We start from the raw sequence: 22,386 nt of genomic DNA, 5'->3' as shown, positions 1-22,386 counted from the left end.
TCTCAATACCTTTAAACGAAGTATTAACGAACAATTCTAGTTTATAATATACTATTTATATATTTCGGGGGTCTCAGAAACGGCTCGAACAATTTCGATGAAATTTGCTATATGGGGGTTTTCGGGTGCGAAAATTCGATCTAGCTAGGTGTCCTCTGGGAAAACGCACATTTTTGTTTTATATGTTGTCTCCCAGATAATACATATTATTATAAAGCATGACGCACGACAAATCAAAACAGACTACGTGTGTGTGCCTAGTCAGACTATTTGTTTCGCTTTTACTCCGTATCATTTACAACCAACATGTCAGCTTTAATTTAATCCTGTTTACAAAGGATAATAATGCCAGTATTCCAAGAAATACATCGTGGCAAGTTGACAATACTTCAGATTTTTACACTAGTCGATTACATTACGTTATATTTGCAAATTTAATTTCATAAAAGTCTGGCGACTTTGCATTTTATGCTCAACCATCAAAGGAAAATTATTCTCTCTATGAATGAAATCAGCTGCTCTAGGGGTGGTTTTGTGTGGGAATAATAAAGTGAGGGATGTTTGGCTCAGTGGGCTATAATCGTCACCATGGCAACGGCCCGGGACCGGAAGCCTCTCCAACATAATGGCTGCAAAAACACCTAAACAACGAATAAACCGTCATCTTATATGATGATAAATTATTCCACTGAGGGCCACTTGCTCCATTCACTAACCCGGGGTTAACCGGTTAAACCTGGAGGTACCATGGTTACAATTACAAGTACAATTTGACACTGGGTTAACGGTTTAACCGCTTAACCCCGGGTTAGTGGGATGGTGAAAGTGGCCCTTAGAGTGGGTACTATAACTAGGTTAGCGACTGTTATCAAAAACTTCCTAGAATTTTGATAGTGTGTACCGCGGTAAAATTACGTGAAGATATTTTTTATTTTATTCATTTGGAGATCCTATAACAGCTATGACATTAACATAGAAATAGTAGTAGTAAAATACTTTATTGTACCAAAAGAAACATAAAACATGAAAGAACACACATCATTAGTACAAAGGCGAGAGGCGAAAGAAATTATACTAGATATACAGGAAGCCAATTATAGGACCTCACAGGTAGTGACGTAATACAAAACTAACTAAGATATAAACAAATGTTACTCGTGTGACTCACTTTTCGATAAACGGCCTCTTGATACCGTAAATAAGGATAACTAATCAAAGTTCTGCCCGTGAATTCACCTTGATTCATGGGTGACAACGTAAACAGGCTGCGAGCGGTTAGTGGGCGACATTCCTCCCGACTTCCCCTCGTGTCGGCGCCTAAATTGTGACATTTTCCCCTCGGCGCCCTACTTCGTTCAATAATCTTTCGACGACGCAAAATTCGCAAATTAAACGCTCTTTGTTTAAAACTTCTTTGATTCTGATTTGTTTTTAATGCGAAACATCAGTAAAAAGGTAGTCTGCACTTCTTTGACTAATAATAATAACTACGGCAATTTCAAGTTACATAAGTGGGTTTTATCTGATCTTTTATTAGAATCCACAGTTGTCAGGTCGTCTGGAGGTTACCGATGTATGTATGAGATCAAACGGCGATCCGTTTGATCTCAAGAACACGAATCACAAAGAACCTAATCAAATAACAAAATAGGAGATACCCGTCCGTCTTTGCCAAGTGTAGGTAATTACCATCTAGATAGTTATCCAGGTTCATTATTTTTGTGCATTGCTGGCATGGACCTAGGCGAACTGGAGCGTATTTTAAAACGGCTTGCGGCTACTTGTTCCGTTTCCTAGAGAGTCGATAACGTGTCGAAACATTGTTTGGCTCGTATCCAAATCACCGCATAGTTCACTTGGCTGCAGTTTCTCAAAGGAAAACCCTTGATAACCTGCAGCAGTTAGCCTTTAATGGTGGAGGGCTTAATGCCTATTTTGAATAAGCCGGGGTGGCCGGCGAGCGCCCCCTCTCCTATATATTACGGTGGAGGATTTGGGCAGTCCGCTACAGTGATATACGGCCTTGTCTCGTCGACACCCAGCCATTACGTTTTGTTTGATATTGATATATTATTGGGTCGTGATGAAAGGATATAAAAGGATAGATTGAACATATGATAGGAATTCTTGATGTAATTGTGCCTTGATACTCTTTCAAACGTTGTAAGAATTGCGGATTTCTCTTGCGAACTCATTTGACCCGCGTTCTTCAGGAAGTCTTTGTGGGATTGAAAAGAATATAGCAACAATGGAAGCATTGTGCTATTTGATTAGTAAATTAAGCCGCATGAGGGCGTCGTGGCGACCGATCACGACTTGGTCTCACGCTAGCCGGCGTTCCCAGCGCTCCGAACAAATCGTTAGGACATCATAATAACCAAACTCTGAAACAACTCTGCTCAGCATCTTATACACGCGCGCTCTCAGTGTATTTCCAATTGCCATGAATCTGCAGTCGACAACTCGCAAATTGTTGCTAGTAAAAGCAAACCAGAAATACAAGTTTGACTGGAATGACTGGACTAAACGGAAATTGTATGGGTCGGGCTTGGGTATTTGAATTTGTAAGTCTAATGAGACATCATTTTTTTAAAGATTTTGCTACAAAATGTTGAAATATTTGGTAAGTAGTTTATATTACGATTTATTAAATATAAAAGGTGTCGTTATACGAAAACAAAAGAACAATAAAGTAGCGGTATATTGTTGATTCATTCAAATCGGGAGAAAACAGTAAATGTACATAAATGCAAAAGTTGTCAATTCCCACGCGCTAATGTATGTCTGTCACACCGTTCCGGCGACGCTAACATAAAGACGCATGCATGAACACAAGTGCCATGCCATTCTTATTAAAATGGGCATAAAACCATGTATTACTGTAACAATAGCTCGTTCGATGGCAGGAAGCACGGCTGCACCATTCGCAGCTGTTGAACATGTTGAATACACATATGACTTTCAAGCGAACTTTAACAAACATCAGGCATTTGCTCCCGGTGCTCAAAGGCGTTTAAATTCATTTATCAGAAACGATTTATTTATGGTTGTGTGTTGTGTACATAAACAGCCAATAACCCATCTGTATATTCTGTATAATAGATAGACGGTGCTGCAGAGCGCAGACAGAGTTGTCGGCGTAATACGTAGTTCATGGTTACGCATTCACTTGATGTTATGTGCACGTCGGGCGTGTGTTGGCGCAGCGCGGGCTCCGGTTGAAGAGCAGACGAGCTCGGTATTTCATTTCACGTTATTACAAGTCGGCGCTTGGGCGGTACTTTCATCCGTCATCTGAGTGGCCTCGCCGTAGGGTAGGCCTCTACCGCAAAGTAGGTATCAGCGAAATGAACGCACAACGAGCCGACGAGCCGAGGAAGCAACCTCTGTAATGGAAGCTCCGCAAATTGAATAGACATGACACGAATCCAATTTAAGTTTTCGCCGAGATACCTTAGAATCACACGCCTTTGTTTCGATCGCTGGACTATCAAAGCGATAATGTAAGAGATAAAACAAAAGGTTCTCTCGATGTTGTGAAATGTCTTTATTGACGTTGAGATGCTCGAGAGAAAAGGCTTTTGATTACAATTACACGGCACAATAGGCGTGCGTGAGACTGCTCCGCGTGTATTGTGCTATTAAATTTATTGTTACACCGCTTCGTGCTCTATTTACTCGGACGGCAACAATAGAAACTAATAACGATCGTTTTGTATTCATTGTATCTTGCGTCCTGATATTACTGAGTGCAATACTTGACGTCCATAGTTATCATGTTTATAAATCATTTCGTGCGGTCCACGTTCAGCGGAAGTGAAATAAAAAAAAAACGCCTGTTCGTCTTTTAATTACAGTTATTATCGGAGATCGGTGTAGTCGGGTGTATTACGTATCATAAGGCCAAATTAATATTCACGATGTGGCGCGCATGGCGCAGGCAGCCGGGGGCGACTTGAACTCCACAAAATGGCTGCCACAGGCGTACGTTTCGGCGGAGCTGCGAGTCGTGACCGCGAGAGGAATCCATGCGCTCGTTCCGAACCCTCATCAATTATGCATGAATGCGGCCGAACGCCGATGTTTACTCTCCACGAGACAATTTATTGCGAGTTGTGGTTTTTGACATTCGATCCCGAACACTCCCTGCCACGGTGACGAAATCGTGATTTGCGTCTTAAATAAAATAACCATTCGTAATGTCTTCACCTTCAAGCTTGTTATAATTTATTCTGTGAATGCGTTTCCGTTTGTAAACGTGCCTGTGATTCATAGTCAATTATTGCATCAGCATCAGGGCATCGAATTAATTTAATAGCAGCATTATCGGTGGCTTCACAGCTGTGTAAGCTATCGATAACGATAACGTTGATAAGTAAGTCATTGTTCGTGGTCTACATATGCGTTTATGAACGTAGTTTTGAATCGAGTAAGGTATTTTATTGTTACGTCGTGCTGTAAATTCTCCCACGCGACTGAGTCACGCCCGGAAACCGCGAGAGCGTTCTTTGCAGGGTAAATATCTCCGACTGAGCCGTAATCTAAGTCGGTAATCATCGGAGACAATGCGTCGTTCACGCCAGATAACGCACGCTCACAACCTTATCTCCACGTACCGCACACTGTTAATTGTAAATATCGTAATCGCTGGAAGGTTCCTTTCCAATTAACGTGTTTTATGATCGTATTTGTTTAATAACTATTTAATTGTTTAATAATAGCTAGCGGGCAGTGTAAATAGATGCTGCTCCGATTAATATCGAGCTGGAGAGGAAAACAAACTTATCGCGCTAGTTGTCTTTTCGTTGATAAAGCAGTAAATTAAGATTTTCTTTACCCTTGTAGATATACATACACTACCTTTATGTAGAAGTATTGGTAGTACATAGTAGTAGGATACTTTTTCGTAAGAGGAATAGGAGCCCTGTGTTTTCGGATTCGGCACGATTTTATGCATTGAGCGCTTTTTGGCAACTCTCTAAGCCGTTGTTGCCAACATTTTGAGGTATGTTTACGAATGTCGCTTGCATTTAGATAATTTAATTAAGGAGAGGTTATAGAAACCGTACTTTTATCTAATATTTGCGCAGCTCCGTACAAATAGTTCTAACCGCTGTTATCACGGCAGGCTTGGTTATCGACCGCTATGTTTGTGTTGCTTATCTATTAAATTCCCCTCTATCTCCCTTATCTAAACAATCTGACGAGGCTCATTGTGTGATAAGTGATAATGATAAGCGCGTATTTTTGGTTTAATATCCACTCGTATCTTTGAAGTTTAACCATGTCAGTGAGATATACGTGGAACATGTTACAGAAGCGGTCAGATTAAATTTGGTTATTTTTTTATAGTCAACGTTGTTCAAACAGCGCAAACCGGGTTAACGGTTTCTTCCTCTTATTACCAATTTCGACATCAATGACGTATTTAGAAAGATTCATCTAATATCAACTCAACAAATCTTGCTCATAGAAAATCTCAAAATCGCAACAGCCCGGGTTTTTTTCACCTGGTTTTTGCAAATTATACGAAGTATTCAGCAATTTACGTGTACTCGCTAATTTTATTAGCACGAAGGCTGCTGATAAACGAGTTGCGACCTCATTGCGCTTCTGAAAAAAGGTGTTAAGTGGTACCTATGCTGTCAGTATCATGTCCACCCGCATGGCATAACTGCTGGTAGTGATAAACATAAAAATATAAAGTATGTCATTCAATGTTCGTCAATAACAAGTGAGTGTAAGTTTAACTTGCGCTTTTCCTCCAAGTAAATTACTGTAGGTAACCTTATTAAAAAACGTTATGGATTTAATATTCAAGTGTGTGACTGTGTGTTCGTATAAGATGTTCGTTATGTTGAACACAACAGAAACACCATTAATAATGCGTTATTTATAATCCGAAATGCAGAACGAATAGTTGTCACAGCACACAATAGACAGTTGGCAGCTCGCCAAATCGTCGGCTCGATGTAAAATGCCAGTAGGTATGTTGGTCAACGATCGCATTTTGTTTACTTTTCTTGTTATTTTTTGCTGTTAATATAACCTAAAAGTTTTGCATGCCGCTGTTCTAGATAGATTTATGTCTATGCTAATTTTAAATGTTTGACGAGTCGACAATATAATAACAAATAAGTTCCATATTTAAATGGCTGATTTAGAGCATTTGTGGAAATGCTGATTAATAATGTAATTTACATTTTAATAAATACCTTATAGTTGCAATTCTGCGAAACATAATTAAGTGCATAGCTACATAGGTAGGTAAACTTATACCTAGGCAAGTGGGCATATCTAGATTCTTTGTCGCAACTCTATTAGTTGGGTTTATTTGTGTCAATTATTGTATTTGACTGTACCGGTACCTAGTAGGTGTCGGTGCAGTAAAGAGCTGTTTTTTACCGAATTTTCATAAGGTTTATGTAGGTAATTCCTGAAAAATCGTGTGCATGTCACGAGGTCACGACCTACGTGTAGGTTAGGTAATTTACTATAGGTGAATTTAATAAAACGCAATGAAAAAGGCATCCATTTGAATATTTCCTGTATTCTAACTGAACCCACAATAGCCAGGTGTGTATCAACGATGCATTCCGTTGCATTTTTTAGGTACTTGTTTAACACTACACGGCACAAAACAAGCAAGTCATTATGTTAAACGCACTTAGCGATTACATCGACATGTGCGTGCCCTTCCTGCTATCGCGGCTTCGGCGCTGACTGACTGCATTGCATCCTCCGTCAGGTGCGCTCCTGGCGCGGGGGGCTCCTCTCGCTGCCTCCCTCACACCCGCGGCGCCCTTCACTTGTTGCTACGTTGCTGTCGGCGCGAGACTGGCGCACTATTCCCCGCGCACCCCTTCCCTCCAACCGCCATTTCCCCGCCCGCGTTTCAGTTCTTTGTGCTACGCCGAGGTTCTCGCACGTCTCAGCTAACACAACGCTCACGTTCATTATCGTGATTCATAGTAATACAACATAGCCGACTAGAGTGCTGTGAGTGTGTGCAGGTGGACGCAACGATTGACCGCTTTCAAGGACGCTACGGAAGGATTACCGCTGCAGGATCTTCGTGTGATTTGCTTGGGAGTGTTTGTGACTCGAATTTTGTACTAGTGTCGATATCGGAAGTGAATATTTGATTTGCGAAGAGTTCGACTGAAGATTAATCTATAACCTTTTAACGGAAGTTTTACCACAAAACTTGACAAACGTGAGTACATAAATTAAGTGCTAATTGTACCTATGGTTCATCAACTTAATGCTCTACATTGTACAATAAAATTTATTGAATTTTATAAAAATATGAAAGTGACCATTTAGAGTTAAATATTTTTTTATATAAAAGGTACCATAGTAGGTTTTCTGAGTAATTAGTTCCATATTAGCTTATTGAACTACATAGAAAGGAAGAGAGGAACATTAATTAATTTAATTGAACTTGTACCATCATTTTTCAAGTTCATATCATTGAATTTACAATAATTACTAATAAAATTAGTACCGTGCGTAATCACTGTAATCAGTGAAAACGATCTGGAAGTTTTCTTTGTCAACAAGGTCCGATATCACTTATCAGGTTTATCGGTGTCTAATAGACACTTGTCTATTGCTCTCTGACCCGTGATGAGCTCCGATTTTGTTATTATTAGTCTGGGACACATCTTATAATTTCGTGCCCATTTATTTGTGATAGTCTAGCTACTCCTAGGGTCTCTAGGTCCCAATCCCAACCAAAAGTACTTGTAGGTAGGTATTTTGAAGGCATTTTTCCTTCAATAAAGCGATTTTGATAAAGGACAAATATACCTACCTATTAACAAATACCTATTATAATAAAAAATGTGACTAAAAGGAAACTAATTTCCTTATTAGATTATTAACAATGGTACGCAAGCCTTGAGTGGGCTGTTTATTGATTAACCACATTTAACATTTAGTGTTGCAACAGGAAAACCGGATACTAATCAGTTGAAGGTAGGTACGTTATATTGGCTTGCTGGTTACAAAACTTAGTAATGGGTTTTACTATACTACTTACTAATAAAATTACCACTTACTTATCTAATTACCTACTTTGTTTCGAAGAGTAATTCGACACAGTTCCGATGTCAAATGCACGTAGCGTAGGTAGGTGGGTGCGATTTGAATTGGGGGGCGAGAACGCGGCGGGGTGGGTCGTCTTGTCGAGGGGGATCGGGATTCCAGTCACGAACCATCGGGACGCGTCGTGAGATCCGAGGGAGATTGCCTCCGCCTCCGGCCTCTTGCGCTTTCAATAGCACATTGCGCAACTTGCTGCACGCGCCCGCTTCCCGCGTCGTGCCTACAAAGCTACACCATATCTTCAAGGTGGCATTTGCAGTCACGACAGCCGATGCGCCGTATAAGGCCGCGACTGGTTCTCGTAATTGCCCGGTCACTACTCCGCCTAACGAGCGAAAAACTGGGTTGACATTTCAAAAGCGAACGTCTCGATTCATTAGTTAGAAAGTGACCATAAAAACTGCGGTTTTTTGGCAGAAGTACCTGCCTACTCTAACATCAGCCTTTGCTGATACTTATCTACAAGGTCTACGTTGCGTAAACTCACGTACTACCTAGTTAATTGCTTTGTCAGAGAAAGCTTTGTCGCTAAATGTCCTTTTAACGGTTATTGGCCGGGTGGAAGTGTTTCATTACACGGCAGGAGAGTAGTCGACGCTACACGCTCTAGTGGCTGGAATAAACTGTTCCAACAGACAAACGGGCTTGGTGTCGTGTCAGCCGACATTTCAAGCTAGATGAGATTGCTCTCTTTGTCCTTTTACAACGACAAAGTAGAAACGTCTTCATAAATAAAGTACTCGTACCTCGAGCACCGCACGCAAACCGCTCGACACTTGAATACCGACTTTATTAGTTTAGCTCGTGAAATATTCAAATGATCTGAATCATTCTGAATTGATCGTTTCAAGTCACGCGCTCGAGCCCACTTCCTCTGTAGATCGTTGTGCGACTACAAAATAGCTTTGATGATTTCGACCTCCTGACCCCGTCATCTTCGTAATGGAGGAACTGAGTGCGTTCTTGTTCGAGCCGGCGGTTACGTCGCGGTTAACTATTCTCGGAAGACCCAGTTAGCTAATGGCTGCAAACGGTATTGCACTAAGTAATTGACAGCATGTTTGTGGTTATAAAATAGCAGTTATTAATGTCTTTGTTTTTTAATAACGTTCCATTAACTTATCCTGTTGCGTGTGTCGGTGAATGTAATGCAGCTATGTGTATGGCAGCCCTTTATGAATAATTCAGTCGGCGCGCTGCAGGCTTGTTATTCCCGACGACCGCAGGCGCAAGCGATCAACAACTCGGGCGAACCAGCAGCGTGGTCTCCGATTACAAATAATTCTTACGGAACTGAGCTCACAGTTACACCAGTCCTCTCGGTGAGCGACGAGGGAACAGAGGCCAGGATTTATGCCAAGCAGGCCGGCGGGGCGCTCTCGGAGTCGGCGACTTTTTGCCGTGTAATGAAATGCTCTCACCGGTTCCGCCTCGGCGTTTGTCTTGTCAATCAGCCGCCGCACTTCCACGTAGAGTTATTTGTTGCCCCATTGTGCCCGCTGATCAATGTCGCATTGTCTCACCACTTTTGTTTACGGCTCATCAATACCAACTTGCTAACATTTTACAATGATACTGTTTTCTTCTCGTGTAAACACTTTTTACGACGTACTTAAGCCTGTGTTATCAACCTTATTAGCTATCTCTGTTGATTGTTCTACTTATAAATATTGTCCGTCGTAGTGAAAGCAAGAACGCTGGTTATTTATTGTTTTTCATTGCTTTTTACTTACCGTTACGTCAGCTTATTTACGTGGGTATACATATTTAGCGATAAGATTATCGTTGGTTATTATTTTTCCAATGTGGTAATACATAATATTATGGTACTTATTGCAGTTAGGTATGTAGTTACTACGTAGGCGTGCTTATCTTACATTATGATCGCTTTATTTACTGTCGAGGTGTGAGTAAGCACTCGACTGAAAGCATTTAAGTACCGACTGTTATGTTGCTAAGTGGCCAGGCATGCGGGAAAACACTTAAATATAATGTCATGTTTATTATTATTAAACAGCCTTTATAACAGGATGACACGCATCGTGTAGTGGGGCAGATTTCATGCGACCGGTTTCTCATTGTGAGTTGTGAGTAATTGCAGCGGATGCATAAATAATCATCGTAACCGTATCGCATCGTATAATCGCGCGATTATTCGCTCGCGATGCCAAGATACCGAGATGAACACCGCGACAGACGCCCGTTTCTTATGTTCGTGTTTAGTATGAATAATTATTTACGCGATTATGTAAATGTGGATCCTTGTTAACAGCCCCTCATTAAAATTCCATTGTTGCGCGTTCGGCGCGCCCGCGCTCTTTTGTATTTTGTCGAATACGGTATTATGTTAGTGCTTTTTAATTTATTCAATTACGATCTGCTTTTAAATAATTTGATTTCATTAAGGACACTCCTGAAACAGGTGCGTGATTAAGTACTTATTAACTTAAGCGCTTCAAAATGTGAAGACCTTATCCTTCTGTTAGCAAAAAAATCGAGTATTTGCTAGAATGTGTTAGTAGGTCATCTAATATTATTTTCGGCTCATCAGGACATTTTATAGGCAGAGGGCTCATTCCAATCGTTTACTGAATTCTCAAATGAACCAATAAGTCTAGTCTCATCTTAGGTGCGCAAAATGACGGATCTTGAGTCCACAGTCCCGTTAGCAATTGGAATAGACGGTCCGGAACGTGTCAACTCGTCGTTCGCGCTTTTACGGCATAGCTCGCATACCGGGTTGTTCGCCAAACGCCTGCTGACTGCTGACCGTCGGCAACGCCTGGCCCGCCGCCAGCCGCTCACGTGTAACATGCCACCAAGGAAATATTATATACTAACCAAACTCCGATTGTTTCTCATAGCAAACCGCTGACGCATATTGTGGTCCCTACTAATCCATATCCAAGCTAGCGGCGCCCTAGTAACACGTAACGTCTTTTTAAAATTGACTACTCCATTCAAATCTAATGGCGTGTCATGTCCCGCCCACTCGGCCTATCTTCTCTCGTTCCGGTCCGTAATAAACTTGGCGTAACGAAACGTGACTCCGGCCGAGCAATAACTAATTCCCGGCACGTTACAGCCAAGGCCGGTGCACGCTTTTCACCGCCGTGAAAGTGTGTGATGCAATTGATAATAAGCAACCGTCTATCAAGGTAACGGCTTTGTTTGGCTCTTGTTTGTTAGAATCGAGGTCGAACATTGATTGATGCAGATAGCAACTAAGTGGGATGATTGGGAAGTCCAGATAGACACAATTTTTTACATGCATACCTAGTTATCTTTTAGACTTGGTTGAGGACAAAACTAATCGAAAACGCTGCAGATAAAAATCGAAGTGACAGTTGTGTAAGATGACATACAGAGATCACCAAAGCTTTTAGGTATCGAAAAAATATGTATGTTAACAAATTAAAATTGATTACTTTTGCTGCGCGAAGGCCTCCTTGAAAGTTTGCTGACCTCTGACTTATGTATTACATTTGTTATATTTCACTTGTTTACATTTAAACTAGGTAGGTACCTACTTTAAATAAATCATATTTTTGAGAATGTATCAATGGTGCGTTTGATCGCGATCGCCCCATGAATTGTTTCGAGTGATTTATTGAGTGTTCGCACGAGATACGATACATGTTTCTCTCGGGTGGGCGTAATGTGAATGGGCCACGTTGGCGGCAGCCCAAACGTGTCGCCGACGTCAGCGGATGACATTAACAGATGATACGGGATATCAACATCGCGACAACCACGAGCGATATGCGACCTACAAACTTGATGATACTCCAGTGGCATATGCGGGCATTTGAATTTGATAGGAAAATAGTTGGTCTTGTTATGTTATGTAGTAGGTATGCTCATGCGGTGGGATGAACGACAAATTTACTCGCTGAACGATTTTGGGCTGGGCAAGAAACACCATTTCATATTGTCTTTGTTTATTGATGATTCTGACATGATCTAATCATATGTTTGTTTTGTTACAGGTGCCACCGAGAGTGTAAGTGCGAGTGGTGATGTGGTTCACGTGAGTGAAGAGAAAGAAAAGTGCGCGAAACCCGAGCCCGTAGCTCAGGAGGCTGCCGTGTGCGCGAGTGAAGTGAGTGCAGTGAGTGGAGCCGCGGATGGTGTGGCTAGCGCCGTGGCCTCCGAGGAGGACGACTGTGTGATAGTCAGTGCGCGTGATGGCGACGACAGGTCCGACTCCGGCGTGAGCGGGGTCCGCTCAGGCGGCTCCGCCAGCTCTGTGGAGGACCGGGATTGGCGCGCTATGGCGCACGGGTACGGCGGGCACCCCCCGCCGCCGCTGCTGCACCTGCCGCCCCCGCCGCCGTCCATGTACGCGAGCGAGATCCTGTGGAAGCAGCGGTACCAGCCGCCGCTGCATCCTCCTCTGCACCATGCCATCGCGGAGGACTACCTCGCAGCGGCCACCTACGATAGAGAGAGACACGAAAGACTGTTACGGTGAGTTGATTTTGTTTTTGGTCTCTTTTGATACAGGACAAGTATTCTAATTATAGAATACTATATATTAATAGAATCTGCGCATTTCGTTACATGAAGGCATCGTATTTAATGACAATACGAAGCTACGTGTTTGTTATGACAATGCTTGTGACCGTGTTTATAAAAACTAGGTTAAATTTTGGACGCCCATTACAACTGTTTAATTGAATAAGCGTTATTTTCACAAATATTCTCTCCCAAGACAAGAACATGGGTCCAAAAATGTCTCAACTCTGGATGTGCACTAGATTAATCAAAACAGTCTTCAATAATCCAGCACTGGGATCCAGTAACACTAGCTGCCATCCAACCATTGAACTACCTACCAATCAACTCAAAAAGGAATGTTCATAATAAATCAAATAGTAATCGCTTCGTCCTTGTTCAGCATTAAACCAGACACGGCAATTAGCCGGTAAACTAACCCGAGTAATTGGATGATCTGCTGTTGCATAGGAATGTTACACGGCGATGATTAACGATCATGTGCCTATTGCAGTCAGACCTGTTAAATTGCGGCAAGCCGTCATTTAACCGGTTCGTAACAGTTAATTTCATCTTTACGATGTTGTCTATTAAGTTAACCATTTACGGAATGCCGTGAAATTGCGAAGGTATGAATTTAAGCTTGAACGTCATTAACGCTCATACGAAGTAAATTCGGAAACCGTGAGCAATTGAGCATAATGAGAATAGATTATGAAAACGCTATTCATGGAAAAACTAAACTATAGTGACTTGTGATGATTTGTAAGTGCAACTTTGTCGGTCAGTATTGTCATTAATAATAAGATGATTATTTTCATTAGATATGCAAAATATCCCTCAGCGAAGGTACACTTAGCGCCTTATTGAAAACAACCATCAAAGTTTGACCTGAATAGGTTCAATTTGTTATTGCGTTCTAAATCTAATTTAATAAATGCTTTGATGTATGTTAGGCATCGTTTCACTTTGTAAGAAATAGCTTCTAGTTGTTTGTCCGTTTGACCTTCGTATGCAAACTGACAGACAGAAACATAAACTGTTCTCTTGAAAGTAACGGCTTTATGGGATTAGGGCAAGTCAAGTGAATTTTAATTTAAACCTACCTCGGAGCCTCGGACGGATTGGTGACATTGAATGACCTCAAATGTAAAAATAATTTCGCGGCTTATGATATTTGTGTAACTTCCAATTTAGTAAACAAACCAAAAAGGTTTTTTTGTTTTTGTTTATTACTTTCCATTTGTTATGTTACCTGTTCTTTTGAGGGCCCGCGACTAAAGCAGCTTATAATTTACGGTCTTGTTTTCTTATGGAACAAAACATACTTGAAATACTTTACACTGGTTATATTAAGCACCCTTATTTTCTGAAAATATATGAAAATAAAGCTTCAAGGCAACTCGCAATTACGTCCAGTTTCAGATTTCATATTTTAGATGGCTACCTAAAGGATCATTCTAGTAAAAGGCATGTAATGGACATAAAATTGTAAGTTGGTCATACATACATAGATTCTGGTTTCGTATATAAACTATAATTTGCTTGCTATAACTTACAGCATTGCCGATTTGTCGCTGATAACAACCAGAAATTAGGCTCTGGTCTCCTTAACTTGCAGGAGCAGTAGAAAATATTCTGTTACTGTACGGATGACCTATAAACAACAGACATATTATATTTGCTTGATTACTTCGCAATGCTTTTGTTTCCACTTGCCTCCACGGATCGCGTCGCTTTTTTTTGTTTTTTTTTTAGTAGTTGCACAGTAGTTACAAAGCAATATCGACCAACATTGCTTTTTTTGTGAGAGGATTGGTGTCGTGGCCGAAAGGGAACCAAGGATGAAAAGGAAAGGAAATTTACAGAAATAAAGGATAGAGAAGAGAAGTTAGGATCGCGTCTCGTTGCATACGCCATTACAGCTTACTTCATGTTACCGTTGCCTTTCTTCCGCGGCCCAGTTTTCAGATACCGTGACTCGGATCACTTTCTCCATTGTTCATCTCGGCCGATGCTGTTGCTATGCAAGCACGTAGTTAAAGTTAACCTTGTGAACGATTGCTAGAGTAGTAAGACAGACGATCATTGCGGATCAATCGAGTTAAGCATCTTTACGATAATGCAATCCCAAAGGTAATTCTTAAAGGCTTGGCCACACACAGAGCGCGACGCAGCGCCGCGTCCGCGCCGCGTGATGCCGACGCGAAGCCTGGTCAAACAGGGCGCGCGCCGATCGCGCCGGCCTCACGCTCTCAACACGCCCTCAAGGCGCGCGTGAACGCGGCGCGGCCGCGCGGGAACGCGGCGCACCGCTCGCTGCCTACGTCCGATCCTACTGACGTGACCTTGCGCGACGCGGCGGGCCGCCGCGTTCGCTCGGCGCAGCGCTGCGCACGCGCCGCGCGGACGCAATGGGCCGCGCGGCGCGGGGCGCGACAGAAGCGGGGCGTGATACCGGCGGGACGCAGTCTGTTTGACGTCGGTAACCTGTTAGCATGTGCCGCGGTCGCGCGGCGTGGACGCGGCGCTGCGTCGCGCTCTGTATGTGGCCAAGCCTTAATGAGTGCTTTTAAGATCTAAATGTAAATAGAGGCTATGTTGACATGAAATCTCCCGTTAAAGCTGAAAGTTATTTTAATAGGTAAGTACGTCGCTATCAAAATAATTATGTGCGTAGCGTAGGTGTGAGTATATAACGGATGCGTATGAATGAAGCATAACTATGGCACCCTGCGTAGTCACCGTGCTGGTTGTTTAATATGGAATTGTATGTGAGATGGCACATCTTTTGTGTTATAAGTTATAATGTAACGTAACACAATCTTAGACACAGTTTTTGTTTTGTATTTAGTACGTGATAAGGTTCACCTAGGTATAGTTGCTCTCTTTATCGTCCGAGACATGAATGGCCATAATCGGCGCATGGCCAAGCTAATCGAACTAATTAATAACAAGCAGATAAACTTTTGTTTGATAGCAATGTATTATTGACATACCTATCGGTGAAACGTATGACATTGGAATTTCCTTTATGTAATTTGTTGTTGTCACAATCCTTGGGTTATTTGTTTTTCAAATCACAAGATAATGTAATCGCAGTGTATGTACTTGTATACAATTAACAAAAAATTTCCATTGTTATAGTCTCGTTTAACCTTGACACCACGGATATGTTTTAAAGCTAAGTATAGGTATTAAGAATAAAATGTACTTTGTGTAGGTATCTACACAATCAAAAATAACCTCAGTCAAGGTCATCTTTAACCTCGACTTTGTTATTTAAATGAAGCCATTTTGCAATGTTGATTAATAAATTAGGTAGGTGCATGGGTGCATACCTAACTGTACAGTTTACTGTTTTATTATTTGCACAATTAAAACTGAAAAGCTCAATATTTAGATGCATAATCTTACAATTAATAGTGTAATTATAGATAAGCTTTGAGCTTCAATTAGGTGAACATTTTTCACTCCTTAAGCATTAGCTGAAAAGTTCACATGATCTAGGTACTATTAGATACAACTTGGAAAGTTAGAAATACCGGAATCCGCAAATCAGATGAATTTCTACATTGAGTACTAAACTTAAAATACTACCTACGACTTTGTGTTCTTGAAAAACGGGCATGTGAATAATTTGTAGCAAAAAATACACAATTCTTTATTTTGAGGTTGTAATTCTCGAATTATTCAAAGTTTTACGTTGATGGACTAAACTAAACGTTAATTGCATGACGCGTAAAATACAAGGAAAGCCGCTCATTCCTAAAAGTCTGAAGTAGTTCCCTACGAAATGTGTATATAAAATAGCACCAATGTAGATGTAAATCCATTCATAATGAATAATGAAACAGTACCAAGCGCGGGTAAATCCAACAACAAACCAGACACACTGACGCTATATTAGAATGATTCAATATACTCGTACCTTATACTTGTAGTAACGGATGAAAGTGACATTCGGATGGCAACTGCAGCTGCATTACTATAGACATTACTGGCTGCGGCCTTGAACTTGAATTTCCTTGATAAAATAAGTAACGGAGTGAACGTCATCGCCCCAGTAACGTGGCGGCGACGGGGTCACTCATTTTATCGAGCAAATTGACAAACACAGCACCCGCGTCAAGGCCGCAGCGGTAATGTCGCAATCGTAACAGGAATAATGCAGCTGCAGTTGCTAACCGAACGTCACCTTGACTCATGCCAGAACAGAGCAGGCCGAGGCGTCCGACACTTCATTTTCTATAGAAATCACGTGACCACATCACCGATCACCTTTGTATAGTATGTATGCACCTGCCTAGGGTTGTAAAAAAACGGTTTTTTTTCTAACTTGAAAAAAAAACATGAAAAAAAACCGTGAAAAAAACCGTTTTTTTTCTGGAGTACGTTTTTTTTCAAAAGTATGAAAACTCAAAATTTGCAAGGCAGTTAATACTTTTATACGGTTGTTTTACTTGTTTTAGACTTTATGTTAACCATTAAACCAATTTAATTTAACAACTTTGATTAATAACAACATACATGAAATCTGTAGTGGTAGTTATCGCAATTTACTGTTGGCAACACCAACGCCTCTCGTCGCCGCATCGGGGAATTCAGGGATTCCCCAAAAATTACTTAGTTTTAAGTTACATAATATACAAATAAATCACGAAAAACCGTTAGTGTGGCATATTTTTGTTCATCTGAAAAAAAACCTAATTTAGAAAAAAACCATGGTGCCAGGATTTTTTTCATGTTTTTTTTTCATAAATTTGAAAAAAAACATTGGTTTTTTTTCTATTTGCAACCCTACACCTGCCGAAGTATTTATTCAATGATTCAACTCATAACATGAATATGTTCTCTGTCTCTCTCCTCTATTAAAATAATATTGTTTACTGGCAACCAACAGACATTGTAAGCAATTGTTGTATAAACCTAAATTGTCATTATGTTTTGCTTTTCGTTAAGGTGGGATCAGACGGTTCATTTTTTGTTCATTTTCTAGTTTCATTATTCATCTTTCACTCAAAGTGACACGTCTGGACACAAAATGAACCAAAAATGAAAAATGAATTCATTAGTGAAAGAATCCAACAATTTTGGATATTTTCATTCGGCATCTTTCACTCGCACTCCGAATGAACAAAAAATGAACAGTGTGAACACAGAAATGAACGTTCATTCGGATTTTGCATATTTTTACCGAATCCTGTGGGTATACTACCTACTATCTAGCTAGACAAAGATAACGTAAAAGCAATAAAATGGTGTTCAAGTGGAACGAACAAAGTAGGATATATGGTAATTCTAGGTACTCTGTATAAATATCCCCGAGTTACAAAACAATCGCCAGTAGCAAGGTATCGCAGTACAATTTGGAGTTTTATTAGGCTAGGTATACTGTCTCTCATTAAAGTGTTTTCTTTCGCTATTAACGGACCTATTACTAATAATAGAAGTTCTTCCAAATTACTTTAAGTCATCCGCAAATGATTGCAATACGATTTCGGATCTTCATCGGCTAGTTCTCTCAGCAATGTATTCGAGGCTCCAAATAAATTTCTTCTTGCGATCCAAGGTCGCAGCCATTACCGACGACGCTTTCTTTGCATCTTGTTTGTTGAAATCTTTATTAAATGATCACAAATTAAACTTATACCAAGATGCACAACTTCATTCGACGCCATAGTGAAAGAAAAGAAAAAATAAATAATCTTTCCAGCAGCAACGTGAAATGAAAGGAAAATGAAACAATCACTCGAGTGAACATTCATCCGAGTGAACCGTCTGATCCCACCTTTATCCATTCTCCATACAAAATAAATACCTACTCATCCAGCTCATCCTTATTGGAGGAATGTGTCATTCATGTCAAACTGTTTACCATTTCAAATGTTACTCTCCTGGTCAAATGGAAGATAACATGATTAAATATTACAAGAGTTTCCTATAAAAGCAAAGTAACAAATTGTGATATAATTTTATTCTAAAATGTGTTCTTCCCTTAACATGACCTTTCCATGAGAAAACGGATATGATTGTATTATACTCGTATGTGGTCGTAATTCATGAGTGCTTGGAGACTGTGAAACATGTTTTAATAGGAAATTATACTACATATTACGAAAAGACTGACCGGGGGAAAGACTCAGCGTTGAGCACGTCAATGTCTTTTCTGTAAACAGTACAAAAAGATAATCTATGTTACATATGTTGCTATTTTTAGTTATTTCTGTCCCCTTTTGTTAATCTTTGCAATGTCTTAAGCTTTACTCGTATACATACTTGTATTATGTAGGCATTACTTTAGGTATTATGTATTCTGTTACTCTAATTTTGGTCTTTCCCATAGATATAAATCATTGCTCCAGGCAATTGGGCGTAGCAGGCGTATGCGAAGAAAGCCGACACTTTTGACAATTTACTATGGTTATTAACTTATTATTGAAGAATCGTATATTTATTGACCTTAAAATGAGTGATATACCTAGATCATTAAGATCTATTAGTAATAAACTAATAAGCCCTGAACTCTTTTTTTGTTGGTGTAATTAACACTAAATGAAAGATTTATTTTCCCAGAAAAGTTCTGGGAATGCATTAATTAAATTCCCTTTTGACTGCACACCCAGTGAACACTGAACGGATTTGTGGATATGCGTTCATTTTAAATGTCCAGCTCATATTTGTCTGAATGGAATCGCTCCAATTAAAAGTTCCTACTTTTTACAGCGTTCCGCTCAGCACATATCCGCGGGCGAGTTTCCAAATACATACTGCCTGTTTTATGGCTGCAGTATTTCATATTATACTCTTTATATGACTACTCTCTATTATTACTCTTTCTTTATGCATGGTCTAATAAAACATGGTCTTCCATTCCCAGTGTGACACGGGCCTACGTCACAATAACATTGCCACTTTATTTCAACATAACATGTTACACGGGTACATTATACCTATGGTTAATAAGTTAAAATATTTCTTTATAATTTTATAATTTTCATTTATATGTATTTTAGCTTAAATTTTACAATAACACGTCATTTTTAATTACTCGTTAGCAATATCTTCCGATTCACGAAAGAAATTTCAGACTTTCGGGTAATTCTGTTTATACTACTGGCAACACAGGATAGCGCTGTGCACATTTGACAATTCGGATCTAGATAACTTCATGCCCTGACCGTCATCCTTGTCGAACGCGTGTTAATTGTTATTTCCTTCTCGCTCAGTGTCAGCAGTCGCAGTGTTTTCCAAACTTTTCACGCCGTAAGCTTGGTAATTAATGTGTAACTGTGAATTAGTTTTTCACACGTTTGTCTTGTATAGATAAATAAAGTTTAATTTAATACATTAGATTTGTTTTATTTTACTATGTTTCTACATGAATAACTTAAAATTAATGCCGTTAAAATAATTTTCACCGTTGGTTAAAATTCTCCCACATTTCAAAGTTTGAGAACCTGTAAACAGCATGATGACGTAGGCGCGTGTCAGTTAGGTCATACGCGAATCTCGGAATGGAGTACCAGGCGGAGTATATTATTATACCATGTCTTTATGTAAGTAATGGATGTCTCGATACGCGGTATGATATTTTATACTAAATTTTATATTTTTATAATTAATTTATATTAATACTAAATCATATCCCATCAAAAACATTACATGTAAAAAGGTGCAAGTCTCGCAACGCTTTTACTACAAAAAAGTTTTGAGATGTAATGTGAAACCAAGTCGGTTATTTTAATCAGTGCCAGGGGGTGTTAAAACCGTATCAATAAGATATCTTTAATTTGTAATACGTATAATGACTTGGCCATCGCACGGCTGCATAATGACAAAAGGATCATCGTCACCTATTAAAAATAATTCTAATTGAACATAACGCTAGCGCTAATTGCAGTTTGAGCATTACACATATTTACGAGTACGGTACGAGTAAAGCATTATGTGCGATTGCCAAGTCATTATATGTATTACAAATTAAAGATATCTTATTGATACGGTTTTAACACCCCCTGGCACTGATTAAAATAACCGACTTGGTTTCACATTACATCTCAAAACTTTTTTTGTAGTAAAAGCGTTGCGAGACTTGCACCTTTTTACATGTAATGTTTTTGATGGGATCTCATCTCTTTTTGTAGGCAGTCCTTCTTTTCGGGTACTCATACCCCATACTATGTATACACATATCATAACTAAACATATCTTCATTCATACTCACATCGTACATCGTAGTGTACCTTTACTTTACCTACTATTTGTAGGAACTGCAACAGTAACTTTGTAATATCATATATTTATATGGGATTACAAACTTACTTATGCAGTTCTTAGATCTTTAAAACGTGACTGATATTGCAATATTTTTAGGTTTTCCCTTTATGTGGCCATTAAACCCTAACTCTACCAAATTTCAACTCTCTGAGTTTATGGGAAGTACTAGTTCTCTTCTGATGATCATGAGTAAGTGAGTGTCATAAATGCGAAACTTTGCTTTCCCTTAACTTCGGAACTAAATGACCTACAGACTTGAAAGTTTGGATTTTAAGTATGTGATTATAGCTTACTGGGTGACCAAAATTTCTGCGTTCTTGTCTTATCCAGAGGTTCTCAAATAGGGGCCTGAAAATGCGGCGAAATGGTTCCAGTAAAGGATGGTACGGCAGTGTTTGCTTCGCGCTAGACTTGGCGGGGGCACTGCCGTGCCCCCAGATAACGAGTATTTTAATGTCTACCTATAGTAATTATCTTCTTTCTTTCTCCTCGCCACTTCCCGTTACGCGGGGTCGGATTTCTTAATCCTGAGGCGCCACTTATTGCTGCCTAGTTAGAGTAATTATGTATAGTTAAATACCTGCTTTATTACGTCATCTCGACTGATATTAGAATTGAGGTCAAATCAAATTCCTTTATTGTTCAGAATTGATCGAATTTTTATTTCGCAATAATAACATTTTCATACATAAGAAATTTGTTCTTGGTTCTTACAAAATTTATCTTTATGCTGACCGTAATTTGCGGTTTTTTAACGTATCCTAGAGGGTTTATGATATGTGTCTGTATAGATAAAATGAAATACTGGAATGTATTTACTTATTTTTAGAGTCTTTAAAAAACCTAAATTTCCGCATGTTTTCATGACCGTGGTGAGGAATGAAGTGGCTAAAATCGTAGTGTAGAAAATCGATTCCGTAAATGAGGCCTAAACTACATTCAAGGTGGAATTTTTTTATTGATTTATTTCCCACAAAGCGGATTTAGAATAATAAATACATAAATGTGATAGTAAAGTAAATAAGTGCCTTGCCGACTTGCAGAGCTATAAATAATTGGGTATGGGCCATGGCTGCCGTAAGTTTGGAAATTTATGTTATGAGGCAATTTTATTGACTCCAATAAAAATGATACGTCTGTGATATGGACCTTTGTGCCGACTTGAGCGTATTTAAGTACGAGTAGATTGAAAAACAATGTTATATTTTAAGTAACCTCAAATATGCAAAATCGACAAAATCGTCACTGCCCTGATACCCTAGTTAGTCTGTCTCTGTACTAATATTAGGAAATTTCAGATTAACTAAAATAGTCCATGCACTTTAAGCATTTTGTAATCCATAAAGTATGGTTGGACGTGACCGTTGAATGGTTAAATTTAAAATATTGCACAATCATCATTTTGCAAGCTTATTTAGTTTCAATCACTAACAAGAGTAGTCCAAATACAAAAAAGTGGCGACAGAGACCTGTTTTAAGGGGCCCACTGATTAACAGTCC

General features: G+C 39.7%; 1 protein-coding gene across 2 annotated transcripts in view; it reads left to right on the top strand.

The window, feature by feature from the left end:
• LOC134794232 (probable JmjC domain-containing histone demethylation protein 2C) overlaps positions 1 to 22,386 on the top strand; it is a 218,656-nt gene that overhangs the window by 176,874 nt on the left and 19,396 nt on the right. For both annotated transcript variants that reach the window (XM_063765974.1, XM_063765975.1), the window contains one exon: positions 12,099 to 12,579. In XM_063765974.1, coding sequence (XP_063622044.1) covers positions 12,099 to 12,579 — 481 coding nt within the window. The remainder of the gene's footprint in view (positions 1 to 12,098; positions 12,580 to 22,386) is intronic.

This window comes from Cydia splendana, chromosome 10, assembly GCF_910591565.1.
Source record: "Cydia splendana chromosome 10, ilCydSple1.2, whole genome shotgun sequence".
Lineage (NCBI taxonomy): Eukaryota > Metazoa > Arthropoda > Insecta > Lepidoptera > Tortricidae > Cydia > Cydia splendana.
The sequence above is the reverse complement of the archived record's forward strand: the minus strand, read 5'-3'. Positions and strand labels throughout refer to the sequence as shown.